The following is a 26001-nucleotide window of genomic DNA, read 5'->3' as shown; positions in this document are numbered from 1 at the left end:
ATGTCAATGAAATAAACTACTATCTGACTTGTAGAAGACATCTGAAGGCAACCCTGTTTAGGGAAGTTTTTAATGTTTGATGTTTTATCGCTTTATTATTATTAATAATATTCTGTTGGGAGCTGCCCAGAGTGGTTGGGGAAACCCAGCCAGATGGGTGGGATATAAATAATGTAGTAGTAGAAGGCGTCAGGTTCAATCCCAGGTATCTCCACGTAGAGCAGGGAAAGATTCCTCATTTGAAATTCTGAAGGGCTGCTGCCAGTCAGTTTAGAAAAATCCTGAGCTAGATGGACCAATAGTTTGATTCAGTACAAGGCAGCTTCCTATGTTCATATTGCCATTGTGTTTAGCGCTAGAAGTCATAAGCAGGTTTGCCTGAGTAAGAAAGAGCATGTCATCCACTTCAAACCAAAGAGAAAGCTACCCACTGGTACCTCTTCTGTTGTCTGTGAAAGGTCTCAGTAAATAGCCCACCAAAAGCATTATATTTATTGCTATTTTAATTTCATATCAATCTCTTGATAGATGATAGATTGATTTTCAGTGCATGAGGCTATTTTCTCTTGCTGCTTAGTTTCCACTGCCTTGGTGTCTCCTACACACACCATTAAATATGGCCACATTTTACTGGATACCAGGATCAGACACCCACCACACCTCCCTTTCTGAACAGATAAAAATACTACCTGTCACCCCAAACACATAACATCCCCTGGCACTAGTTGTTTTTTTCTTCCTCAGCCATAGCACGCTGAAACCTCAGAGGAGGCAGACTTTTGCATCACAGGAGCAAATAATCTCACATATTCAAGAACTCATTTCTAGTGGATTTATTTTTAAAAAAGATGCAGAAGCTTATGAATTTCCAAAAAAGCACAGCAGTCACACCGACATCATAAACTGGCTTTGCAAAACCTGGAAAGAATGAAGTAGCTTCTTTTTTCTGATGAAAATATTCCCACAAATCCCATTATCGTGCATGTCTAATCTTAATAAAGCACAGAGAAGCAAGACTGCAAATCACCTATCTATTTTTCCATTAGCAGAAAGCAAAAATATATACCCTCTTCACCTCAGTCAAGTGAGGATCCTAAATAGTTGCAGAACAAAAAATAGCAGAGTAACAGCCTATGATATCTTTCTGCCAGGTACCTGCCACAGGTACACACACAAACACATTTTTGTTTATGTTTTTTTTTCAGCTGGATGGGATTATTTGTCTTTTAGGTATCTGCATTTATCCATATTGTTTTCAAAATGTGTCTTTTGTTGTTTTCTGTATTTTTGGTTGTAGGGTGAGAAAGGCAATTCATTAAATGACTGACTGAATGAATAAACTTACTGCATTATAATAATAAAAATTATTTCCATTATTCCAAAATTTGATAAACTATGGTGAGTCTTTAGTCATGGTTGTAGGATTTTTCTGCCTACTTTTTGAAAAACTAACAAGATATTTCACTGTTGGTTTTCCAAATTTTATTTAAACATTCTGCCTCTGAAAGGAAATCATTCTCTCTGCCAAGATCTTCAAATAAATAAACAAACCTTACTGTGAGAATCATTAGGAGACCTTTCAATTTAATTTGCTCTCTGGTAGTTGAAGTTGTAGGTTATAATCAGGTCCTGTTTTCAAACACCACTGAAAAATCACCTGCATGTTTCTTGATGTAATGTCCCAATTTGTTAAGGGAGGAAACTGACAAACACACACACACACACACACACACACATTGTTGGATCACTTTAGAATGCATAACTATGAACAATAAACCATCAGAGGTGGTACGATGAAGCCATACCACCGATGGAAGCTGGTTGTTTAAAGTCACATAACCTAAGGTGAGCCAACAGTGTATAACTGTTGTCAGGGGGCGGACTTCCTCAGAAGGATTGCCAACACAGAGTTTGGAAAATTATCTTGAAATAACTTTGATAAACAGAATCCAGCAGCAAATAATAAATATTGACTTACCTGACAAGAAATGTGTGCAGTCCAACATCAAAACTTCTGTAAAAAAAGAAGAAAGAAAATATTTTAATATGCAAGTGTACTATATTAGAAAGTGGAATCAAAAGCTTTTTAGGGAATAAGCAGGGGGGGGGATTCAGGCTAATAAATGCAGAAGACCACAGAAGCAATATTTTCAGAGAGGCGGGTGGGCACTTTCTGAGAAGAGTCCTACAAGTTCCACTTCCATCAACAAGAGGCGTTGCAGGTCTAATCAAGCACACAATCCTGTATCCACTTCTGTACACTTCTGTGCAGAAAGAAGGATGGATTCAAATCAGGGGAAAGTGCAAAAAAGAACAATTGCAATGATTGCGATAAAGCAAATAGTACAAGAGGAAGCTGAAAAACCCCTATTTTTGTACCCTACAGATGTGAAAGGCCCTACAATAGGATCCTGTGAGTGGGAGGGGTTTTTATCTCCCCCATATGCTGTGGGTCAAGTTTGACAGACAATCGGGGCAATCACCTGATGTCATAGTGACAACAGGTGACCTGTTTTGACGTACACAGCTTGAAATCCAACTGAGCTCTGGGCCTTCTACCGGGAAGAAGAAGAAGAGTTTGGATTTTATATCCCACTTTATCACTATCCTAAGGAGTCTCAAAGAGGCTAACAATCTCCTTTTCCCTTCCTCCCCCACAACAAACACTCTGTGAGCTGAGTGGGGATGAGAGACTTCAGAGAAGTGTGACTGGCCCAAGGTCACCCAGCAGCTGCATGTGGAGGAGCGGGGAATAGAAGCCTCAGAATGCCTTCCCCCTCTCCAAATCTCTAACACTGGGCTGCGTCTTTTCGTTTTCAAAGAGGCCATCCTCTGGGTGAAACTCTTCGGATTAGGGAGCAGGGCCTTCCAGCAGTGATTTAAAACTATCCATCAGGCATTCTTTACCTGTGATTCCTGCATTGAAGGGGTGGCCCTTGGGGTATGGTAACCAGATGTCCCCGTTTCCCGGGGACAGTCCCTGGATTTACAAATCAGTCCCCGGACAAAATCCGTCCATAGAATGTCCCTGGATTTCATTTAATGTCCCTGGATTTATATTTTAAGTGTTGTAGATTTATTAGTAGGGTATGAATGTTGCGTGATTGGTTCAGCAGCACAAGATACATCATATGGGGACTTCTGGCAAGGCAAAATGGCGGGTGCCACAGCAGCAAGCAGCTCCTGAAGCCAGCCAGAGCCAACTGCACTACCAGGCTGGCTCCAGGCTGCTGAGACTGCTGCTGCTGCTGTCGAGGGAGAACCGGGGATGCCCAGCGCGTTAACTGGGGGAACCACTGACACCCCCCCATGACCCAAACCGAGCCAGGCGCGAGAGCGCCTGGCCACCTGGCAGACTGCCCAGCGGCACTCCAGGGCCAGTAAAAACCCTGGAGCCAAAGCAGGGAGAAGGAGGAAAGGAGAAGGAGAAGGAAGAGAGAGAAAGAGGAAGGAGAAAAAAGAGGGGAGCCCCAACCTTGCCGCGCCACTGCTGCTGTAGCCTTATGAGGCTTTGCCCTCGGGTGGGAAAAATATTGCACCCGGGAAAGGGAAAATGGGAGTCAACAGACACTCAAGGAATAGTTTCGGAGAAAAAACTTTATTTCTACCATCCATGAACTGGTAGAAGGAGCAAGTGTGATAGTTCACAAAACAAGCACGAGTTCACAGTCATTTGCACAGAGTATATATTCCCCTTCCCTTCCCTTTCTCCTCCCTCAGGAGTCCTGCCCCATGAGTTCCTCTGAGCATGGACAGAAAGCTCCTGTCTTCTGACTCTTCCCAGGAAAGGGGGGGGGGAGAAGTCAAAGGGTTTCAGAGTGTTCAAAGATGTTGCAACTGAATGAGATAAGATTCGTTTCTCAGGCTTAAGTATTCTTGGCAATGACAGAGCCTATTCATTAGCTTTTTGAAGCCTTCTCGTACTGATAAAAGAATAACATTTTTCCTATGCATCTTGTGAGAGAAGCAGAGAAGAGCAGAGAAAAGCTGTTTGGGGTTTTTAGAAGACAAAAGGAATTTTGGACAGTTTTGAGGCCTGGTTGGGGGGGGTGACTTCGGGTCTAGGTGGGGTCACCTGTCCTCACCTCCTTCACCGCCACTGAGGAGAGGTAAGAGAGCACTGAGAGGGCAAGGACATGTGGCCGAGCCCAGGCCCGACCCAGGCCTACTCCACGGCAGATAGTGCTCCAAGAGGTCAGGCTGGAGGATCTTCCAGAGGAAGGCTGCGTGGCAGAGGAGACCCAGAAGAGAAGATATTACTTCTTATTTTTTTAAAAAAAATGATTAAAAAAATTTAACTTTTTTTCTCTTTTCAAAAGAAAAAAGGGTCCCCGGATTCTTTGGAAGAAAACCTGGTAACCTTAGCTTGGGGGGTCCCTTTATGATTCTATGATTATATTATCTAGTGCCCTTTTTTGGACTACAGTTCCCATCAGCCTGAGCCAACACAGCTGCAGTCCAAAACATCTGGAGGGCACCAGATTGGCGAAGCCTGCCCAAGAGGATACTTCACTCTTCTTGAGGGCTGTTGGCAGTTATTTCAAAAGCCTGCTGTTTCTCCTTTGCTTGTCACTTCCACATTGGTATTCAGCACACAGTCGTACACAAATCCCCACATACAAAAATAAACCCCAAACCTGGGGGAGACTCAAACGCCCTCATGCAAAATGTCCACGCTCTACTGGTAGCAATAACCCATTTGATTAAAAAAAACACACACACGGACACACACACACTGCCAAACAGCAAATAAAAAAATACAGCCCTCTCCACCCTACTCTGAAATAGCAATAACATACACATCTGAAAGTCAAAGCATGTGCAAAACTGTGATTAGTTTGCATTTATGAGATGGCCGTAGGAAATGATGAGTCAGCTCCAACTGTGTTGCAGGTGCCCTCAAGCCATTTCCCAACAGTTGCATTTCATCCATGCAATTCCTTATCACCACAGCCCCTTTGAAAGTAGGCTTAGCAGCATTATTGCTGTATCGTGCAGCTCGTTAAATGTAAGGTATAAACTATATTATCTTTATGGTAGGCCAAGTTGTTAACTGGGAAACAAAACTGGCTTAGCCTCCACCAGGTCAAAAGTGCCCTTCTTCAAATTTTGCGATGCAGTTCTCCACTCAGTAAATGTTTACAAAAATGCATTAATTAGGAGGGAAGTTTGTATAAAAATGAACATGAAAAAACATCAAAAAATGCATTATACCAGGGTAGATTGCTTGCAGAAATGTGTATGTTATTCCAAACTGGATATTTTTTAAAAAATGTGTTTCTTAGGATAAATTCACCCTTAAATAACAACTTTTCATAAGGTCGAAAATTTTAAAAATGCACATTGCTGCAGAAATGTGGAGATCTGAATTTAAGATTAGAAAATGAGAAACAGAGAGAAATAAGATGGCTAGATAGAAGTAGCACACAAAACATCACCAAACATCACCATGTTGCAGAAGATGCCACTGTCACACACAAAAACCAAAAACACTAGTCTTTCAGCTAGGCATATTCCTAAAATTGAAGAGTTGTGCACCACCACATAAACCAAGTGAGGTGACCTGAAATTTATGCCCTGCCATTCCTTCAAGCAGCTCAAGGTAGTATATATGGTCCTGCTCTTTTTATCCTCAGAACAATTCTGTGAGATATGTTAGTCTGAGAGCAACAGTGACTGGGCTAAAGCCCAGTGAGCTTCACAGTTGACTGGGGATTTTAATGTAAGTCCTTCAAATCCCATTCCAACACTTTAACCAGTAAAACACACTGGCACTATTTGTAAAAGAAAAAACAAAACTGCCCTGAATGGAATAAAGATTGAGAAACCTCATTTAGCCAAACACTTCCCATTATGAGACTTGCAAGGCCTCCATAATGCCACTTTAATGGGTAAGTAATCAAGTGTTACAGACTAGCCATGAAATTCTGGCATAAGTGAAGTCTGCGGGATTCTTGCCCATTCATTCCAACGGGGCCAGAAACTCACGCCGTGGTTTTATTTGTTTTGGAAGGAAGGAGCAGTCCGTCCTAATACCACTCAAGTAGTACTAATGCAGATGGAATTCAACTGCTGGAACTTCAAAGAGGCCAACAGTACTCAGTCAATCAATCAGTGAGCAGTGTTGGCCAACAATATTTTTAAAAAGTTAAGCATAATCCCAGATATCATACAAGAAAAGCAGTAACAAACAAAACACAAAAGTGGTAACAAAAAACAACAAGAATGCACCAGTTATCCACACATATGCACCTCAGATAAATAAGAGCTTGAAGCCATTAGCACAGCAGGCAACAGAGCAAGCTATTAGCCACCAGCAGAAGCTGACATTAAAATGCCATATTTTTAGGAGCAGCCAGAAAGCAACTCCTTCTTCTATCAGTAGGGCATCCCAGGAAACTGATGCCGCAACTCTGCAACTCCCCGTTTGGCATGGGCACCAGTTGAACTTCAGTTGGCAGGGGAACGTGGAGTAAAAGGGTACAGAATGGACGAGGAACATCAGGTATGGGGGTCAGATTCGGTTCTCTAGGCCTCACTACCTGGTCCTTGAAACTCTGCCCAGGTCACACTCCTTTTTCCAGGTTGTGCCCACTAACTGGTCCTGCTTCACCCCCTGTGTGCTTTTGAGTGGCTGAAATGTGTCCCTGAACTCTAATAAATGCCTGTGGGGAAACCAGCAAGCAGGATTCACACACAAGAGCCTTCTCTCCTGCTGTGATTTCCCGAAACTGGTATTCAGAAGCCTTGCTGCCTCAAAGCCATCATGGCTAGTAGCTCTCGACAGCCTTCTCCTTCATGAATTTGTCTAATCCTCTTGTACAACCATCCAAGTTGGTGGCCATCACTGCCTCCTGTGGGATCAAGTGCCATAGTTATGCACTACATAAAAAAGTACAGTGGTACCTCGGAAGTCGAACAGAATCTGTTCCGGAAGGCCGTTCGACTTCCAAAACATTCGGAAACCAAAACGTGGCTTCTGATTGGCTGCAGGAACATTCACAAACAGGAAAACTCACTTTCAGGTTTGTGGCATTCGGGAGCCAAAACATTCGACTTCCAAGGCATTTGGGATTCAAGATACAACTGTACTTTCTTTTCTCAGTCCCGAATCTCCCAACTTTCAGCTGCACTGGACGTCCCCAAGTTCTAGTGTTATGAGAGACACGATAAAAGCTTTTCTCTAACCCATTTTTGACATGCCATGCATAATTTTATAAACTCTTATGTCACTTTTACTCGCATTTTCAGTGGATTTCCAAGGAAGTTTGCCTTAGTTCACAGTCAGACCTTTGGTTCACGTACTTCAGTGCTGAATATACTGACCAACAGTTGTTCTGTGGGGTTACATACACAGCCCTACCTAGAAAAGCCAAAGTCTCAACATGGGACATTCTGCATGCAATGCAGATACGCTACCACTGAGCTACAGCCCTTCCATCTATTTATCTACTTGCACTGGTATGCTTTCGAACTGCTAGGTTGGCAGAAGCTGGAGGGTCCTTTGCCTTACCTTTACCTACCTTCCATCACTAGATCCCATACCATGATCAGGTAGTCACTCAGTCCACTTACTGTTGATGAGCAAAGGCCCACCTTTCCCCGCCTTCTGATACTTTTATCATTGAACTGAACTTAGAAAATATTGAATCACAGAATGGCAGAGTGAGAAGGGACCCAGACTTAGGGACTTCCCTTGCATTTGAAGAAAGGCTCCAGCAGATTGAGTGGACAAGCACCAGCTGGGCTGAGTCAGGGGCCTGAGCCTGCCCTGGCTCCAGATACGGGGATTACCTCGTTGCCCTCTGCTGGGCAATCACGTACAGCTGCTCCACTACCAGTTGGGTCAGGAGAGGCTGAGGCGGCCTCTGGGTCTAGTAACCCACCGATGTCTCCCGAGCTGCAGAGACTCAGGTCTGAGAGAAGGCGAGACCTGAGTACTCGCAGGAGGAGTGCTCGCCTTTGGGTGAGACAGGGAGGTGAGTCACCGGGGGATGAGGACCGGCCATTACCCTGTCAGAGATAAAAGGCTGCCGGACCCCGCCCCAGGTTGTGGGAGCAACATTGCTGCTTGCTGTGACCTGCCCGAGACCTTGTGCCCGACCTAGCCTGGTTTCCTGCCTTGGCCCTGTTGGACTGACTCCTTGCTGAATCCTTGGATTCGGGACCGGACCTGGACCGTATGTCTCGGGTTAACCCCCGGGCCCAGCACAAAGCCCTACACAAATCCAGAGTGGAGTCCCTAAGGTGGTTGGGTGTTGCAACTCCTGCAACCAAGTTGGTGTCAAACGTATTGCCCTGTTTTCCTTTGGACCACACCAGTAAGGCCAAGAATGAGAGTCTTGTCGTCTGGGCAACGGAGAGGTCACTTCAGCTGCTAATGCTGTGGTTTGACTTCATCCCTGGAGGTGCACTCTACTGTCTCTCGAGACACAGGGATGCTAATAACAACAGAACTTGGACCAGACAGCCCTGCAAACAGAGGACACATGACTATTGTACATACAGTGGTACCTCAGGTTACATACGCTTCAGGTTACAGACGCTTCAGGTTACAGACTCTGCTCACCCAGAAAATGCTTCAGGTTAAGAACTTTGATTCAGGATGAGAATCAAGCAGGCCCCATTAGCTAAAGTGGTGCTTCAGGTTAAGAACACTTTCAGGTTAAGAACAGACCTCCGGAACGAATTAAGTACTTACCCAGAGATACCGCTGTATAAGGAGTTTGGGAGACTGGATTTGGACCACAAGGATAGGTACATGAGATGCAGATGCACCATCAGAACTAGGCGGCAAAGCCAAAACATGTGAGAGAATCTGCTTAGCGAGGACTGACAGATGTTTTATGTAGGGTTGCAAGAATATGCATGCCATTTCCGAGGCTGTTTAAACTGATAGTTCATTCAGTTCCCCCAAGTAGGGACCATCTAGGCTTTTAAGTTTGGATTTCAAAAGCAGCCACTTACTCACTGATGGACTGAGCCCCTGAAACTAGAATATCTCAGCACCACGGGTGTCTCTTTCAAACCCAGGCCTGCTTGACAAAAGGAACCTTCAGGGACCATCCACTCTTTGAAGAGGAACGGGATGTGGAACAGCTAGGTTTGGAAGAGCTTTGCAACATTAAAACTGGCTTTAATGAAAAGCCTGCTCCTATGGGGTGGAGTCAGCAGGATTCTAATGCCCTCAATTAGTTTGAAATATTTACTTGATTCAGCTGCTTGGATTCCTTCCTTTAATTTAAAGACAGTGCGAGGGGTGGGGGGTGGAATATTCCCACCACACAGAAAATCAGAAGACAGGAAACGTCAGAGTGGTGCCTTTCTGAAACTGGCACACAGAGGAAGGGAGAAGGAAGTGTCAGCTTGTCTTTGCCCTTCCTTTCCTTTCAAGCTTCAGCTGCTGAATAACTCCCAGGGGGGGTAAAGAAATGGCTGTTTGGTTAGCTATCAGGGAATGAAGACGGCTGCAGATGGGATGCAAGTCAGAATTAGGTGTGCTGTGCAAAGCAAATCGTGCCAGGCACTACAACCCTCATATTAGCAGAACGTTAGAAGGGCTAAGGTGCTTATTTTCCACCTTTTGCAAAGCATTCTTAAAATAGTTCAAGAGCAACACAGCCCCAGTGCTGATGCAGCAAAACAAAATCCTCTGCCACTTTCCACAGGATTAGCAATTATTCCTTTACTATGGGGTGGTGGGATCATTTGCCATGGTATGGGGACGCTGAGGCCTGTCTGCACTCAGCTATACAGCTGCACATATTATGTTTTAAGTGCGATTGAAGCACATTATACAAACGTGACACTAGATAGTGATGGTGAGCTTATGGCAAATTCAATATATTTTTCAAAACTTTTCTTTTTTTAAAAAAAAGCTTTTTTAAAAATATGTGTCTACATTCCACTTCTATCTGGTTTTTGGAAATACACCTTCAGTGTTGCTACCTAAATCATGGTTCAGTCAGTTGTGCATAAGACTTAATCTTCGGGTCGTGGGTTTGCGATCCTCATTGGGCAAAAGATTCCTGCATTGCAGAGGGTTGGACTTGATGGCCCTTGTGGTCCCTTCCAACTCTACAATTTTATGATACTGTGCAGTGCTTTTTTTCTAGAAAAACAGGTGCCAGTACTCACCATGAAGTTGTCACAGTAAGTGCCACACTTTTTAACAACAACAAAAAAGAGTTGCTGTTGGTACTGCGTACCCTGGAGTACCCCTTGGGGGGAAAACCACTGATTCTATTAAAGTCCCTGCTTTGCACCGCCAGGGTGAAGCAGCAGCTGGAACAGGTAATTTTTTTGCCATCTCTTCTTGCTTTGTATTGCCTGCTGCTATATTTGCAAGAGAGAAGAGTTCTCAGACCATCTGACTTACAGCACACCTGGCCTTGATGCTGGACTTCTTGGAGGAGAGGGTGAAGAGACAGAAAGAGTTAAATTGTATTGTTATGTTGTCTTGAAGAGAAACTGCTAAAGTTAAAGGTAAAGGACCCCTGACAGTTAAGTCCAGTTGCGAACGACTCTGGGGTTGCGGCGCTCATCTCGCTTTACTGGCAGAGGGAGCCAACGTTTGTCCGTTGACAGTTTTTCCAGGTCATGTGGCCAGCATGACTAAGCCGCTTCTGGCAAAACCAGAGCAGCGCACGAAAACACTGTTTACCTTCCCGCCGGACTGGTACCTATTTATCTACTTGCACTTTGACGTGCTTTTGAACTGCTAGGTTGGCAGGAGCTGGGACTGAACAATGGGAGCTCACCCCGTTGCGGGGATTCGAACCGCCAACCTTCTGATCAACAAGCCCAAGGCTGAGTGGTTTACACCACAGTGCCACCCGTGTCCCAGAAACTGCTAGGTGGGAAGAAAACAACGCCATGTTTGATATGACTGAAAGGGAGCAAGCAAGCTATGTTACTGATAAGAGAACATTGGGAGACATTGGGAGAAGGAGAAGGCAACAAGTCACGCTGTAGGGTCTTCAAGGAGAGCTGCAGATTAACCACTTTGTGCATAGCTGATGCCTGAAAATAAGGTAGCAACACAGGGGATTGACTGTGCATGTGAAAAAGTGTAAACTGCTAATTGGTTAGTGGCTGAAACGAGGCTTTATGGCTATTTAACAAAGGGGTGAGTTTGATAAAGTTTACACTGCTGTATCTATGCTTGCATTGCCTTTGTAGTGACTTCCGCATTGGGGTTGCCACTTTGCACATGCAAAATAAATGTTTACTGATATATTGTCATGTTGTTACTGACCTCCAGCAAAGGAACCACTACAGAGGAAGCTACAAACAAAAACTGGGTTGATGTGCTGAGTTGGGGTGTGTGTGTTGGTGCTCAAGTTCTTATTTTTCTCCACTGGCTAGAGGGTGGGGGTATAGGTTTTTGTTGTTGTTACCGTGATGCCAATATTGTTATTGCTGCTGGCAGGGTACAGTTTTACACACACACACACGAGTATGCTAGGTTAACATTTCTACTACTTTCCTTTTCTATTCTATTCTATAATGCATGCATGTATGTATGTATGTATGTATGTATATGTTCCTCAGTGTAAGATAGATGATAGATAGATGATAGATGATGATAGATGATGATGATAGATAGATATAGATGATAGATAGATGATAGATAGATAGATAGATGATAGATAGATAGATAGATAGATAGATAGATAGATGATAGATGTTTTTGCCTAGCTTGAGTGTACCACTGAAATCTGAAATTGCCTGTCAAGATGTGTCTGACGGAGAGAGGGGGAGGAGAAACTAGACTACAGTACAGACTTTTGCCACTGGTTCTGTCCACCACTGACACGTGGCCCTTGGAAGATTGCCCAGAGGGGAATATGGCTCTCAGGCCATTGCACTAGATATACTCTACCTGCTTCAGTTCAAACCCAAGCACCACCACAACTACCACCTTCCATCAGTTCCTGTTTTGTTTGTATTCAGAATCAGTGACTGAGGTCCCCACATACCTGCTAGAATTTCAGTCCCAACATGTTCTCCACTCCCGTGAAGAGGATCCCAGTCCAAACTGATTGCAGTCGAGTAGCGAAATGTGAAGCTACTCAGAGCCAAAACAGCAATGCAAACGCCTTCCAATTTATTAAACACTTCTGCCTCTAGCCGGATAATCTCTTAATCGCCATGAGCCTGGAGGGAGCTGTGTTTAGGGATTTCGAAAACTTCAACAATGCCAGTTTTCACGCTATATAGGATTAACAACTTTGATGTTCTAATACACTTGTGAGCGCTTCAGAACAGAATAAAAAATTATTTTCTGCAAGTAAAAGGTTGTGTGTATTTTGGGGTGGGAGGAACGACTCATTAGGTCAACTCAGGCTCAGACTACAAGGAACTCCATATTAGTGATGTGTTCATGGTGTTTCTAGAAATCCGCCCAAGCAGACTAAAAGCCAGAAAAGAGGAAGGGTGGGTGGAGGGAGGAGGCTTATTTATTTCCCACCACCACCACCTCTGAGTTGCTTTCTCTCCCATGGGGAAAACCACAGAAAAAAATATAAGGCTCTCATATATCATTTCTCCCATAAGCGGAAAAGGATGCTTGAGGAAAGAGAATTTGACTCGGAAAGTGCCCAGAGGCAAAAGTGTCAAATAGCACTTCTCCTGCTGTGCTTCTTTCCCCCTGATTTACAGCTAAAGATGGGTGAATTTGTCAATTTTGTTTTCTGTCAGTTTCTCTTTCCCCCCTAAAAATTCCCTTCAGGGTCTTTGCAACAGACACACACAGGTAACAGAAGCAGGTGGGTTGTCCAATGTACAGTACAGGAGCTGGTGGAGCTGGTGTGTGTGTGTGTGTGTGCATGGATACATGGGTACATAGATGTATGGATGCATGCCTGGCCTTCATGCATGTTTAGCATCCCACCCCCAATCAGGCTGAATGCCCAAACAGAACTACAGTGGTACCCCGCAAGACGAATGCCTCGCAAAACAAAAAACGCGCAAGACGAAAGGGTTTTTCGGTTTTTGTGTCGCTTCGCTAGACGAATTTCCCTATGGGCTTGCTTCGCAAGACGAAACGTCTTGTGAGTTCTTGCGAGTTTTTTTCCTTTTTCTTAAAGCCGCTAAGCCGTTAATAGCCGCTAAGCCACTAATAGCCATGCTTCGCAAGACGAAAAAACCGCAAGACGAAGAGACTCGCGGAACGGATTAATTTCGTCTTGCGAGGCACCACTGTATTGTCCTCTGTTTGTGGCCTTCCAGTTTGAAGCCCAGGGCAGTGCAATCCCTTGCCACCTCCAAAGCTTTCTGATATTGAAGTAAGTTCCATTTCAAATTGAAATAAGTTCCATTGAGCAACCTGCACCTGCAATAGCCCAGACTACGCTCTCATTGTGAAATCTCTGTTTCTGCCTTCCATCGCTGATGACCAAATTCCTATAAAAGGCAGCGGACAAATAAAATATCTCTCTACCCCGTGGGTAGCCGTGATCCATTATTTTAACTGTAAGGGCATGAAGGAGTCATAATTCAAGAGAAGCAGAGGGCAAGCTGGGTAGGTTTTCTTAGATAATTGAAATTGACCCATAATTCACCGGTAGCCATGGGAGATGTTGCTCCTCGTGTAACTCTTCATAACTCCGTTCGGCATGAACTGATTTTCAAAAACACACATACACACAAAATCCCATCTGCGAAAATATCACATTTAATTTTTTTGGACAGGCGTTGCTTGCTATGTGTAACAGGACAAAACAGCAATAAAAAATATGTCTGCTGAATGAAAAATAAGGACAGAAGAGGCTGCTGGATCAGGACAATGGCCAATCTAGACCACTATCCTGTTCTCACAGTGGCTAACCAGATGTCTGTGAGAATCCCACAAGCACCTGAGGACAAACCTACTATCCCTTCCTGTGGTTTTTAGAAGAAGAGAAGAAGAATTTGGATTTGATATCCCACTTTATCACTACCCGAAGGAGTCTCAAAGCGGCTAACATTCTCCTTTCCCTTCCTCCCCCACAACAAACACTCTGGGAGGTGAGTGAGGCTGAGAGACTTCAGAGAAGTGTGACTGGCCCAAGGTCACCCAGCAGCTGCATGTGGAGGAACGGGGATGCGAACCCGGTTCACCAGATTACGAGTCCACCACTCTTAACCACTACACCACACTGGCTCCAACTATGGAGCCTCCAACTATGGAGGCAGAACATACCCATAATGGGTGGTAGCCACTAATAGCCTTTGAACAATCCCTTTTAAACCCACCCTTTGGTGGTCCAACAGTCAATCTCTCTTCCCAAGGAACTCTGGGACTTGCAACTCTGTGAGGGGACGAGAGGTCTTCTCAACACACTTAAACTACAGTTCACGAGATTCTCTGTGGGGAGCCATGACTGAGTAAAGTGGTACGACACTGCTTTAAACGTATTGTTCCTTCCTGTGATTATTTTTTTCTTGGCACTCCTGTGGTTGAGGGTTAACATTTGAACTAGCTACCTCAACGTTTATGCCAGAACATACATAATTTCAAGATGCTTGCTCAGACATTTCATCCCCTTCACACCAACATGGCAACACCTGAAATTTTCTTCAAAACCAAAGAACTGCCCGCAGAACAGCTCAGAATGCAACTGTGGTGTTCATATGGAGGTGGTTGCAAAATTCAACCAGTTCAAAGATTGAAGATTGGCAAGTGATTGAGTCATCAGGAGGAAGGTTGTCAAAAATTGCCTTTCAGTTGGAATAATTAAACAAGAGCAATTGAGGAGTCTCAAAACAGCAAATTTAATTTAAATGGGTCCATTGTTAGCCACTCTAATGATTCTCTTTCTCCCAGAATTCATTACTTTCTTTCTTTCCTTAAAACCACAGAAGGCAAAGACAGAAGTGCTTCAGTAAAAAGTTTTTACCCTTTATTAGTCTTTCCTACAATATCTCATCAAAATCAATGGAGACAACACCGCATTGTTTGAGGTTATTGCTATTTAAACACTAAGAAACAGATAACATTGTTTCTCTATTACAAGGAGGGGTGCAAGGAGGGGAGTCTCATGGAAGGAGACTGACTAATGCACCTTAAGACATAATAACTATAACCTGTTTATTGGAGAAGCACAGACAGTTTGGTTTCTTATAAGGGGATTTACTGAAATAGAAGTCATAATTCCCAAATTTCCATAGCTAGAATTGTACTAAGCACAGTTAAAAACAATTTTCAAGATGAATACCTTAAGGCCAAATTAGACTTTATATGCAAGGTGTGTGAGAGAGAGAGACTTTCAATTATTTTTATTTTTAAAAATAATAATAATCTGGTTTGAGAGATTGCAAGCAAGAGCAGAAATGTTACTTAACCGTTTCACCACACATTTTTCTCAGTCAAAATACACACAAACACACAGAGAGAGACAGAGACTTTTATTCCTGCTATGAAATATTTTCACCCATGGATGGTGAAAACAGCCTGAAAGAGTTGGGTTTGATCAACAGAAATGAAATCCTTTGCAGAAATAACAGCTCCTATCACCACACACACATAACACATATACAAATTTAATAACTAATTAAGAATAAGAATAAGAACCTAGGCTGCATTTCTGATCTACAGAGATTGTAATCCCACCCCTTTCAGATAAACCTTGCTTCAAAAGCTGCCAAGGACCATTAGATTTCTAATAAAAACCCAACTGGAGGTGCAAAACCAGATAAAGGCCTATGGAAATCAGCAAAATTTTGAGGCATCTCTAAAAGTTACTTTTTTTCTGAAGCAAGCCCATTACCTTCCAAAAAGCACAGTGAAAATGATCATCCTCAACACTTTTGCTGCAGGATCACCTAATCAAATATTACTTATCCTTCCCTGCATGAATTTTCCACACAAAGTGTCTTTTTCAGGGGGGACAATAATGAAAAATGAATCGTATTTCATAAAGATGTGGGGAGAAAATAATTATCCGATCAGTGGAGCTAAGCGGTTTAGATCCAATTCTAATCATTAAGATGATGAACATCCCAAAGGCAGCCTTCTCTTCACCTCTGTGGCAGGAGAAAAGTAATTATTAGACGGAAGGGCGTTTTTCAAAAGATTAGAAAGAGAAGCAGTTAGGAATGGAAACGCAATGCTGCTTATCAATTTGCAAGTTCTCTCGTAGGTGCAATGTGTCATGTGGCACACAGGCGGAAGGCCACACAGCCCATACATGCCAGGCAGCCATTTCGCGAAAATTCCATCGGCAGTAAACCTTTGCAATAAAAAGCAAAACTAACCTCCACATTCCGGAAAAACTGTACATGGTGCTCACACAGCGTGGCAAGTCGGGAGACTTCAGCCCATCCATTCGGATGACAAGTGCAGGAACACCGAAAAGGACGAGGTATTTCACATAAAAGAAGAGGACCTGAGTCAACGCCAGCCCACCTGAGAAGAATGCAAGGCGGGAATATTCAAGTCATTATTTTAATATTCATTGTCCTTCCCTCTCCCCGTAAATAAGGTCATATAGTTCAAATATACATCATTAAGGTGTACAGTGTCTATTATTTCTTTCTGCCTCAATCAATTGTAGATGTGCATGCGTGCTGCTGATAACACCAAGGCTGCATGTTCAATACCCATATGGGCCACCTGCATATTCCCGCATTCCAAGGGGTTGGCCTAGTTGACCCTCGGAGTCTCTTACAACTCTACAATTCTATGATTCTGATGCATGGAACATGTACACCAACTGTGCCTATGAAACAGGTTGAAGCAAAACTTTTCCTTTGGCATTCCTTTCTTGTGGCTTGAAGCCACTGGTTCGAGTCCTACTCTCCAGAGCAGGAGAAAACAAGCTTGCTCCATCTTCCGTGTGGCAGCCTTGTAGATATTTGAAGATGGCTGTCATATCTCCTCTGATTCTCCTCTTTAGCAAGCGAAACATACCCAGCTCCTTCAACCGTTCCTCATGGGGCTCAGTTTCCAGACCTTTGATCATCTTGTGTGCAGTTGTATGAAATGAAGTTGTCCCATTCAAGCAAGGAAATCTGCTTGTGCAACAGAAATTCCCTTCCCTCTAGTCCACCTCCCAAACAGATACCTTCCAGGTCAAACGGGACAGGCATGAGGAGAGAGGAAGGGATCAGTGAGTTCCATTGCGCAATCAGAAGTTCTTGTGCAAATAGGACAAACTTCATTGGATACAATCCAATGTTTTCAGAACTCTGTCTTAAGGATTCCATCATTTTCTGGATGGATGTTCTGGCCCTCTGTGATTCCACAGCAAAACCACTCCCTATTCTCTTGAAGGACTGTTTCAGGAAAAGCTAAGTGTGGAACAGAACAAACTGTTTCGGTGATTCTGATCACAAGCCCAACCTGGGTGGAATCTACACACGTATAAAAAAACGTTGTGAAAATGCTATATATATATATATATATATATATATATATATATATATATGCAGGTTTTGGTGTCCTCGGGTGTCTTCCCGTGTAAAAGTTGGGGTGTCTAGGCGACGTTTCGACGAGGTCTCACTCGTCATCTTCAGGCTGGTGCTTTCGGCTTCTTGTTACTGGAACAGAGCAGGATCTCAGTGTTTGAGTTCCTATAAATACTGTTGAGGGGGTGTGGTGTATAGCCTCCAATGTTCTGGGCAGAGAGGAAGTTCCCAGGCTAGTGTGCCTTTTCTTCTTTTGTTCCTTAATTACTTGAGGGATATCTTGAGTGATTTCTTGAGTGATATCCTGAGTACCACTTAGGTGGGTCATTAGGTGTGGATTAGTTGCTAAAGTCTTTGTGTCTTGACCTCTTGAACTTTGTGAAGAGTTTTTCTGAGAAGATGGCTGTACTGCACTTAGTTGTGCTCTGGCTTGGCTTCGTGTATAGGGGCGAGCTGTGGTTTTGTGGCCTGTGTCAGCCAGATCTGTGTAGGGATTGCAGGGGGGTGCAGCATCCGGAGGTGCCACCATGGTTTGGCTACTGGATGGTGTCTGTAATTTATCTGTGGAGAGGGTCTGGGTTTGGGTCTGGTGTGGTTGATTGGTGATGGCGTTCTGTGTGCCTCTGGATCTGGTGTCAGTTTTTGTGGGGAGGGCTTCCTTATATCAAGGGCACTACAGATAAAATTAGCAAAATCCTCCATAAACACAATATCAAAACAGCCTTTTGCACCAACCAAAAAATAGCCAATATCCTCAGAAACCCCAAGGATAAAATCCAGTTGGAAAACCAAGGGGTCTATGAAATACCCTGCAAAGTCTGCCCAGCCACGTACATTGGACAAACAAACAGACGAATAAATGCACGTATCGCAGAACACAAGAATGCCGTCAAAAAAAAAGAAAAAACTTCCTCTCTTTTCCAACACATGAAAGAAACAGGACACGAAATTAATTTTGCAGATTCCAAATTGCTCTTTAACATGGAACATCACCACAAGAGAATAATCATGGAAGCCATCGAGATAGAGAAACACCCTCACAACATGAACAAGCGTGACGACACATCCCGCTTGCCAGACATCTGGAAATTAGCCCTCCCCACAAAAACTGACACCAGATCCAGAGGCACACAGAACGCCATCACCAATCAACCACACCAGACCCAAACCCAGACCCTCTCCACAGATAAATTACAGACACCATCCAGTAGCCAAACCATGGTGGCACCTCCGGATGCTGCACCCCCCTGCAATCCCTACACAGATCTGGCTGACACAGGCCACAAAACCACAGCTCGCCCCTATACACGAAGCCAAGCCAGAGCACAACTAAGTGCAGTACAGCCATCTTCTCAGAAAAACTCTTCACAAAGTTCAAGAGGTCAAGACACAAAGACTTTAGCAACTAATCCACACCTAATGACCCACCTAAGTGGTACTCAGGATATCACTCAAGAAATCACTCAAGATATCCCTCAAGTAATTAAGGAACAAAAGAAGAAAAGGCACACTAGCCTGGGAACTTCCTCTCTGCCCAGAACATTGGAGGCTATACACCACACCCCCTCAACAGTATTTATAGGAACTCAAACACTGAGATCCTGCTCTGTTCCAGTAACAAGAAGCCGAAAGCACCAGCCTGAAGATGACGAGTGAGACCTCGTCGAAACGTCGCCTAGACACCCCAACTTTTACACGGGAAGACACCCGAGGACACCAAAACCTGCATATATATATATATATATATATATATATATATATATATATATATATATATAAAAGATTTCCATAGCTCACCATCGCCATCTAGTGTCACATTTGTATAATGCACTTTAAAAAGGTAAAGGGACCCCTGACCATAATGCACTTTACAACACACTGAAAATGTTTTATTTGCAGCTGTACAGCTGAGTCCCCAGTGGCCACGGTGATAAACATGGATCTTAAGATGATTTTGTCAAGAATCAGCTGGAAAGCAAAATTTCTTCATGGTTCATTAGCATAACTGGCAGTCATCTCTGGACCTGCAGTAAGCCACCCAGGACAGGATCCCTGACACATTCCCACATAGAAAGATTGATTGCAACCACACTGGAGTCTGCTTAATGTAAAGCAATGTTCCCTTTTCAAGTCGTATTCTTCAAGGAGTAAAACATGCTCTCATATATACACATAGAGCATCAATATGTTAAAACCTCTTCCTTCACTCATTCTAGTTTATGAACCACAGCAGGTGTAAGAAAACATCAGAAATGTCACACTTCCTTCCAGAATCTCAGCTGGGACCTCCAGGTTTGGATTGGTATAATAAGCAAATATTGATTTTCAGCTCAGCGGAAATCAAGAACTATTGATCTGGGAGATAAATATTTACCCTCAAAGGGCTATAAATCTTCATGTGCCCTAAATATAAAGTCAATAGCTGGTGTGTTCAGTGTTATTACAGACATTGCTCTACTTGTCCGTCCAGAATTCTCTTGGTCTTTTATAGCGGGTGTTCCAAAAAATGTGCTTTAAGCTGCCCACACCCCACCACACTAGAAAAAAAGCCTGCCAACTGCCTTTCATTTTGTGGAAATTTCTGAGCTCCTAATCTTCCCAACATTCAGTTCTGAACATTTGCTTTTCTGTGAATTCCTACAATTCCCAGAGCAGTTTAAAAACTAGTTCTTCTTCCCAGGAAACTCTGGGGACAGTACCTCTGTGAGGGAAATGGAGGCGGGGGTCTTCTGGCAAACTACAGCTCCCAGGATCCTTTGTGACTGTTTAAAGGGGTATCATAGTACAGTGGTACCTCAGGTTACATACGCTTCGGGTTACATACGCTTCAGGTTACAGACTCCACTAACCCAGAAATAGTACCTCAGGTTAAGAACTTTGCTTCAGGATGAGAACAGAAATCGTGCTCCGGCGGCGCGGCGGCAGCGGGAGGCCCCATTAGCTAAAGTGGTGCTGCAGGTCAAGAACAGTTTCAGGTTAAGAACAGACCTCCAGAACAAATTAGGTACTTAACCCGAGGTACCACTGTATTTTCAATCTATTTGATAATGTGGTGGGTTTGGGACTGAGAGGGAGAAACACACTTTGCACATTTCAAAGGCACTATATAAATATTATGGTTGGTTTTGAAAAGTATCACACAGTTAGAAATATTTTAGCATGCAATCCTGAGCATACACACTCACTGACCTTGGTGAGCTTTACTTGAGGAACGGTGGTAGCCTAGTGGTACCTGCTTAGCATGGAAATGATTCCAGATTCTCCAGTAGGGGGTGGGAATGTCCCCAGTCTGAGACACTGGAGAGTCACTGCCAGCCCGTGTTGACAGTACTAAGTTTGATGTGCCAATGGTCTGACTTCGCATACACCAGCTTCCCACATCCCTACATTCCTCACAACTGAGGCTTCTGCACGCACATTGGCACCCATGAAGGCCACCAAAAAGAAGCGGGAAAATCGCGACTCTTAACTCTGCCCGCTTTGCCTCACACAAAATATTGCTGTAGTGGTTGCTGGGCAACACCACTCACTACAGGAACTGCAGGCTTGCTTTTTCAGCAATGGTGGTGGCTAAGCCAAATAGTTGAGTCACCAACCCACCACCACCGCTGTCTCCCGAGGGAAAGGCCAGAAGGAACACGCATAGTTGAATCCTCCTTCCCAAAGATGCAGAATGCACCCAAGTAGTGATAGCCAATGCTTCTCCCTCACCCACCTTTCATGCTCTGGAATAGGAAAGGGCAGCATGGCTACGGGTCTTGGGGTGTTTTTTCCACTCTGCTATCAAAGAACCCCCTAGCCTTTCTCCCACATCTGGAGCTGTGGAGCACCAAACAACTGCTTACCCTTCCCTCCGCACATCTCACTCGCTAGAGGGTGATGCTGTCAGTTTGCATTTCTTAGTGCAGAAAGTATTGATCTGATGTACAGAGATCTTTCCTATTCTAATTAATTCAGGAGGGTTCTGGAAGCTTCTCTGTGTGAAAGCAGAAGGTTCACAATGTTTGGGTTATTCCTTCAGAGAAGCTGAGTACAGCTGGTTTAAACTTCTTCTGTTCTCTCTTCTGTCGAGGTCATGATGACTATAAATGTAGGGCCAGAAGGAGCCTGGGTTTCACTTTCTCTTTCTATCTCTTTTCCTTCTGGTGTGGTGTACTGTACATAGTATGTTTAGTGTTAAGATTTAGACTTATTATATGTTTAAGTCTGCTGCAACTGGACTTCTTATGGACAGTGTCAATCCTGAATGTATTGGATTTGTGACCATTACACTCATTTGCCTTCAGTAGCAGTAAAGCTCTGCTGGATGAAATACAATTGCCTCTGGTCTATTTTTGGGGAATCTTGCAACATGTTTAAGTTTTTGCTCTGAGTGGAATTCCATGACAGGTGCCACACCAGCTGTGGCAAGCACACTTGTTCAAGCCTGTTCTCCCCTTCAGATGCAGATCCTGGGTGGTAGTCAATCGAGAAGAGACCTATTGAAATGAATGGACCTCTCTTACTCATGTTCCTTAATCTCAGTGGGCCTACTCTGATTAAAACTTAGTTTAATACTGTAGCACCTCTGCTTGTGGTTAACGCTTAGCTGGAATGAAATATTCAACGCAGCAATAGAGAAATTAAAATATTAATTTATTTGTCAGACAAATAAATGAGAGGCTCAGTGGTATATGGTTACCAAGCTCTGGCCTGCCTCCTGCCATTCTGGCCAGCACTTATATTCCCTTAATCCAGCCCCCTTTGCTCCTCCTGTGGCTGCCTCTGTCCAATCAGCCTGGTTGAAATTCCTATTGGTTGTTTGCTAGAACCAATCACAATAGATACACCCATTTCCTTCTATCCTTATAAGGGAGACAAAGAGCTATATATAAATGACAAATAAGTAATAATATATCTTACATGGAATCTTAATTACCAGCTCACCTCTTGCCCTCCTTGCCCTATTGCCTTCTAAAACAAATGGTTAATCTTAAATTTTTATCTTCAAGGATCTTGAGTTAATCATCATTGAAAGATCTCCTTCATTTGAGGGTCTTTTAAACAAATGCCTGACAACTATATATCAGGAGTGTTCGATGGCGTCTCCTGTCTGGCAAGGGGGGCTAGGCTCATTTGCCCCTCTGGTCTCCTATTGCAATATGACTCTAAGAATCTAGCATTTCTTAAATCCTTTGCATAATTACATTTAAGCCAATATATTTAAGCTAATATATTTCATACATTATCATAGGTAGCCTTTTAAAAGAATAAAACCTTTGTAAAGTAAAAAGGAACTCAGTAGAAAACAGCTTTTAAAGATTTCCCAAAAATGCTCTCTTTTTTCTGTCAGCTAGATGTTTTTCCCCATTTGCTCCTGGCTTTTGAAAATACAGCTCAAGGTTTAAGAGAGGCCCATAGTATCATTTTACTATTTGCCCATTCCTAATTGTGTTTTCTCAACCTGCAAGGGCAGTGTATGTAATTCCCTTTTTTTATGACTTTGAGAATTTGTTTTTCCTGCTATAAATCAAGGGGGCCCCTTATCTAGGAGGATAGCCAAGGTTTTCTGCCTGGCATGAAACATTTGAAAATCCTTTTTAAGCTCATTTTAAAATACAAGCCTTGATTGAAATATATAAGCTTTGATAAAAATGCAGGCTTATAATTAGATGCCTCAATACCACCCACACAGTGCAGCACAGAATGTCTGCATTCAGTTTCCTGATCCCAATGGGATTTGCAGTCAATGCCAGTCAGCTGACAGGTGCCAAGTGCAAGTCCCTTTCAGTAGAGATCTTCCATTCAACCTGGCTTGAGGTCCAACCAGGCAACAAAGAAAGAAAGGGAGGAATCCGGAGCGCTTTCAGAGTGCACTCCCGATTATTTCCTTTGAAGTTGGGTCAGCTGATGTTAATGGTGTCAGGTGATTGACTGGTCTAAGTGGCCTGAGTGCTTTGCCCACCAGTCAGATCCTGTGTCCCCTCCCCCCACTGTAGCATATTCTAAAGGGTTAGATATATGTGAAAGACTCCAAATATATTTTGTAATCCATGAACTGCGACTGTCACTGTATTTGGCTAAAAGATTCTACTATTCATTCTCCTGTTCATTTCTCAAAAGCATGCGCACACTGATAAAAATGAAAGTTATTGTGCTAACTGTTTCCCATCGTTCACTTTCTGGGCACGAAAAGGTCACTAAAAAAATTCAAACCACAATTCTAGTTTATCCAGGGCTGGTCCTGGACTTAGGCAAAGTGAGCTCATGACCTTGGGCAGGAAATCTGTGGCACGAAATAGTTAATCATTAATTATTTACCAAATGATCCTATTTTTTTACTTTGAGGTCATCCCTTTGGATTTTCTGCCTCAAGCACCAAACCGCCTTGGGCCAGTTCTGCATTTAGCATCAAGGCTAATAACCAAACTACCTTGGAAAACATACATCTCCTTATGTGTAGCTGTGTATAGATAACTATTCTGAAGTTTTCCATGTTAATGTTTTCTCTCCAGAGAGTTCTCCTGCAATACATGCAGCAGCAGCAGCAGCCACCATAACAAGCACTGTTCAAAACAAGAGCGTTGGTCCTTAAATAATTTACTTACAATTCCAACCATCCTTATTTAGCAAGTGGCTGTTGGCACACCTGCTTGAGTCATCTTTGTGTTAGTACCAGAGATGCTCCTCTCAAAAGGGAATATTCTATGCACTGCTTCAATTGATCGGCAGAAGCAAGTAAAAGATTATGAGCCAGGGCTTAACAAGCTGCTTCGTTTCCAATATAACAGGGTGTCGGGAAACCATATCCTTTTTGATGTAGCTAGGCTAGCCCTCCAAAACTGCCAGCTGAAAACAGCTGCTTCTGCCCCTAAAACAGTACAGATATGTCCAGGAAAAGATACGGGGATACTTTGCCATATTTGCCTTCCCTGGACAAATCCAATCCCTCTCTCCACAAGGGATCTCTTTATTTGTTCATTTGAAAGAGCGTTTCCCCCCTTTTTGCAGGAAAGCCAAGACGGCTAATGTCACTTTTGCAAAATGCAGTTGAAGAATTATGAAAAGAAATGAAAGCCTATAGAGCAAAATAATCACGAAGCACCACACTTTAATACAGTCAAACGAGTAACCTTGCAGAGAAGCTCCACTGTGTTCAGCGAAGCTTATCCCAGGTGCAGAGGATGGAGACCTAAATAGAGCAGTGTTTCCAGTTCCTTCCAGAGGCCGGTAACTGTCAAGCTCAGGCAGGTTTGCTGGGGAAGGAATTTCACTGACTGATTTCACACAATTGATAGATGGTATCTGAAAGCAGGGCCTCCTCGGGGGAGCTAAATGGATGGGAAGCGTTTGTATAGCGAAAGACGCATCCTCAGGTATCCTTTCAACTTTAAACAGCCTTGATAAGCGTTATCTAGATGCCCCTGGTAAGAAAAGCGACCTGACATTAGAAAGAGGCTTACTGGGATAAAAACTGCTGTTGAGAGTTCTCCTCTTGCAACTGGGAAAGAAAGAAAGAAAGGGAGCTCCACGGCCAAGTGCATGAGGTAGAATTGGGCCTGCTTCAAGCAACCAGCCATGAGGCACTCTGGGCTCCAGCAGGAAGGGAACTAACCAGGCTAGCTCAGGCTGTTAAAATGCTGTAGCTGGATTAGGATTCAAATCCCCACGCAGCCCTTAAGCTCACTGGGTAACCTTGATCTAGTCTCAGCCTCACCTGTCTCACAGGGCTGTTTGCGGGAGTTGTATGGCGAACAGGGTGTACAACACCTTGAGCTCCTTGGATAAGTAGGATAGAAATGCAATAAATAAGTAAATAAATAAATAAGCAAGCTCCCATTGTGTTCACAAGCAACCTGCACAAAAATGCATTCACTAGTCAAAGTCTGCACATATGAGTGGAAATATCATACAAAAATACACTGTATTAAGGTAATTTGCTTGCAGGAATGTGTGTGTTAGGAAAATTTTGCGCTAAAACGCTGACAGATTTTCATGAGGAAGAATGAATTTGCATGAATGAATTTTCATTTATTAATAAAATTTATACACACTCACACTCTTCACAAAAGAGCACAGGGTAGCAATGTAAAAAGTGTAAAGCTGAACTTAAAACTGAAAAAAAAATGAGTAACTGAGAAAAACTGGAATCGACTGATTCACCCCCTGCCTAGTTTATAGTGCTGTGAGCCTCTTTGCCATGTATCTTCTTTTGAAAAGTGGGTATAGACTTGAGATTTTATGAGTGAGTTTTCCTTTATCGCTATGGGTTGCTCTTCCAAATCCAACCTTGAAAGAAAAAAGGAAGGAGTAATTTTTGCTGTGTGTCTTTCAAAGCTAATTTTCTCCTTTCAAAAAAACACATACTGGAAGCTCCTTCAAATTTCCCTCAAATGCAGGAGCAGAGAGGGAAACACATTTTGATAAACAATGAAAAGCAAAGTTGTTTAAAAGTAAGTAAATTATCTTTAAACCATGGGTCAGTGTTTGGGGTGGGCTCCAATGTTTCCTTTTGCGATTACCTCACAAAAGAAGATGGGAGGCACCAAGCCCTATTCGTGGAAGAATCTAGAAAGTGCATGGAAAAATATATCAAGCCCAACACGCTTCAGGCTAGAGCCCTTTTTCAAG

General features: G+C 43.3%; 1 protein-coding gene across 4 annotated transcripts in view; it reads right to left on the bottom strand.

Moving 5' to 3' along the window:
- The window catches only part of HHAT (hedgehog acyltransferase), a 190088-nt gene that overhangs the window by 109316 nt on the left and 54771 nt on the right, over positions 1–26001 (bottom strand). For all 4 annotated transcript variants that reach the window (XM_081904132.1, XM_081904131.1, XM_081904134.1 and 1 more), the window contains 2 exons: positions 16240–16390; positions 1979–2014 (listed from right to left, as the gene is read on the bottom strand). In XM_081904132.1, the coding sequence (XP_081760258.1) occupies positions 1979–2014; positions 16240–16390 (187 nt within the window). The remainder of the gene's footprint in view (positions 1–1978; positions 2015–16239; positions 16391–26001) is intronic.

The sequence above is a fragment of the Podarcis melisellensis genome (assembly GCF_964234715.1).
Source record: "Podarcis melisellensis genome assembly, chromosome: 3".
Taxonomy (NCBI): Eukaryota; Metazoa; Chordata; class Lepidosauria; order Squamata; family Lacertidae; genus Podarcis; species Podarcis melisellensis.
This window is presented reverse-complemented; position numbering and strand designations above follow the sequence as displayed.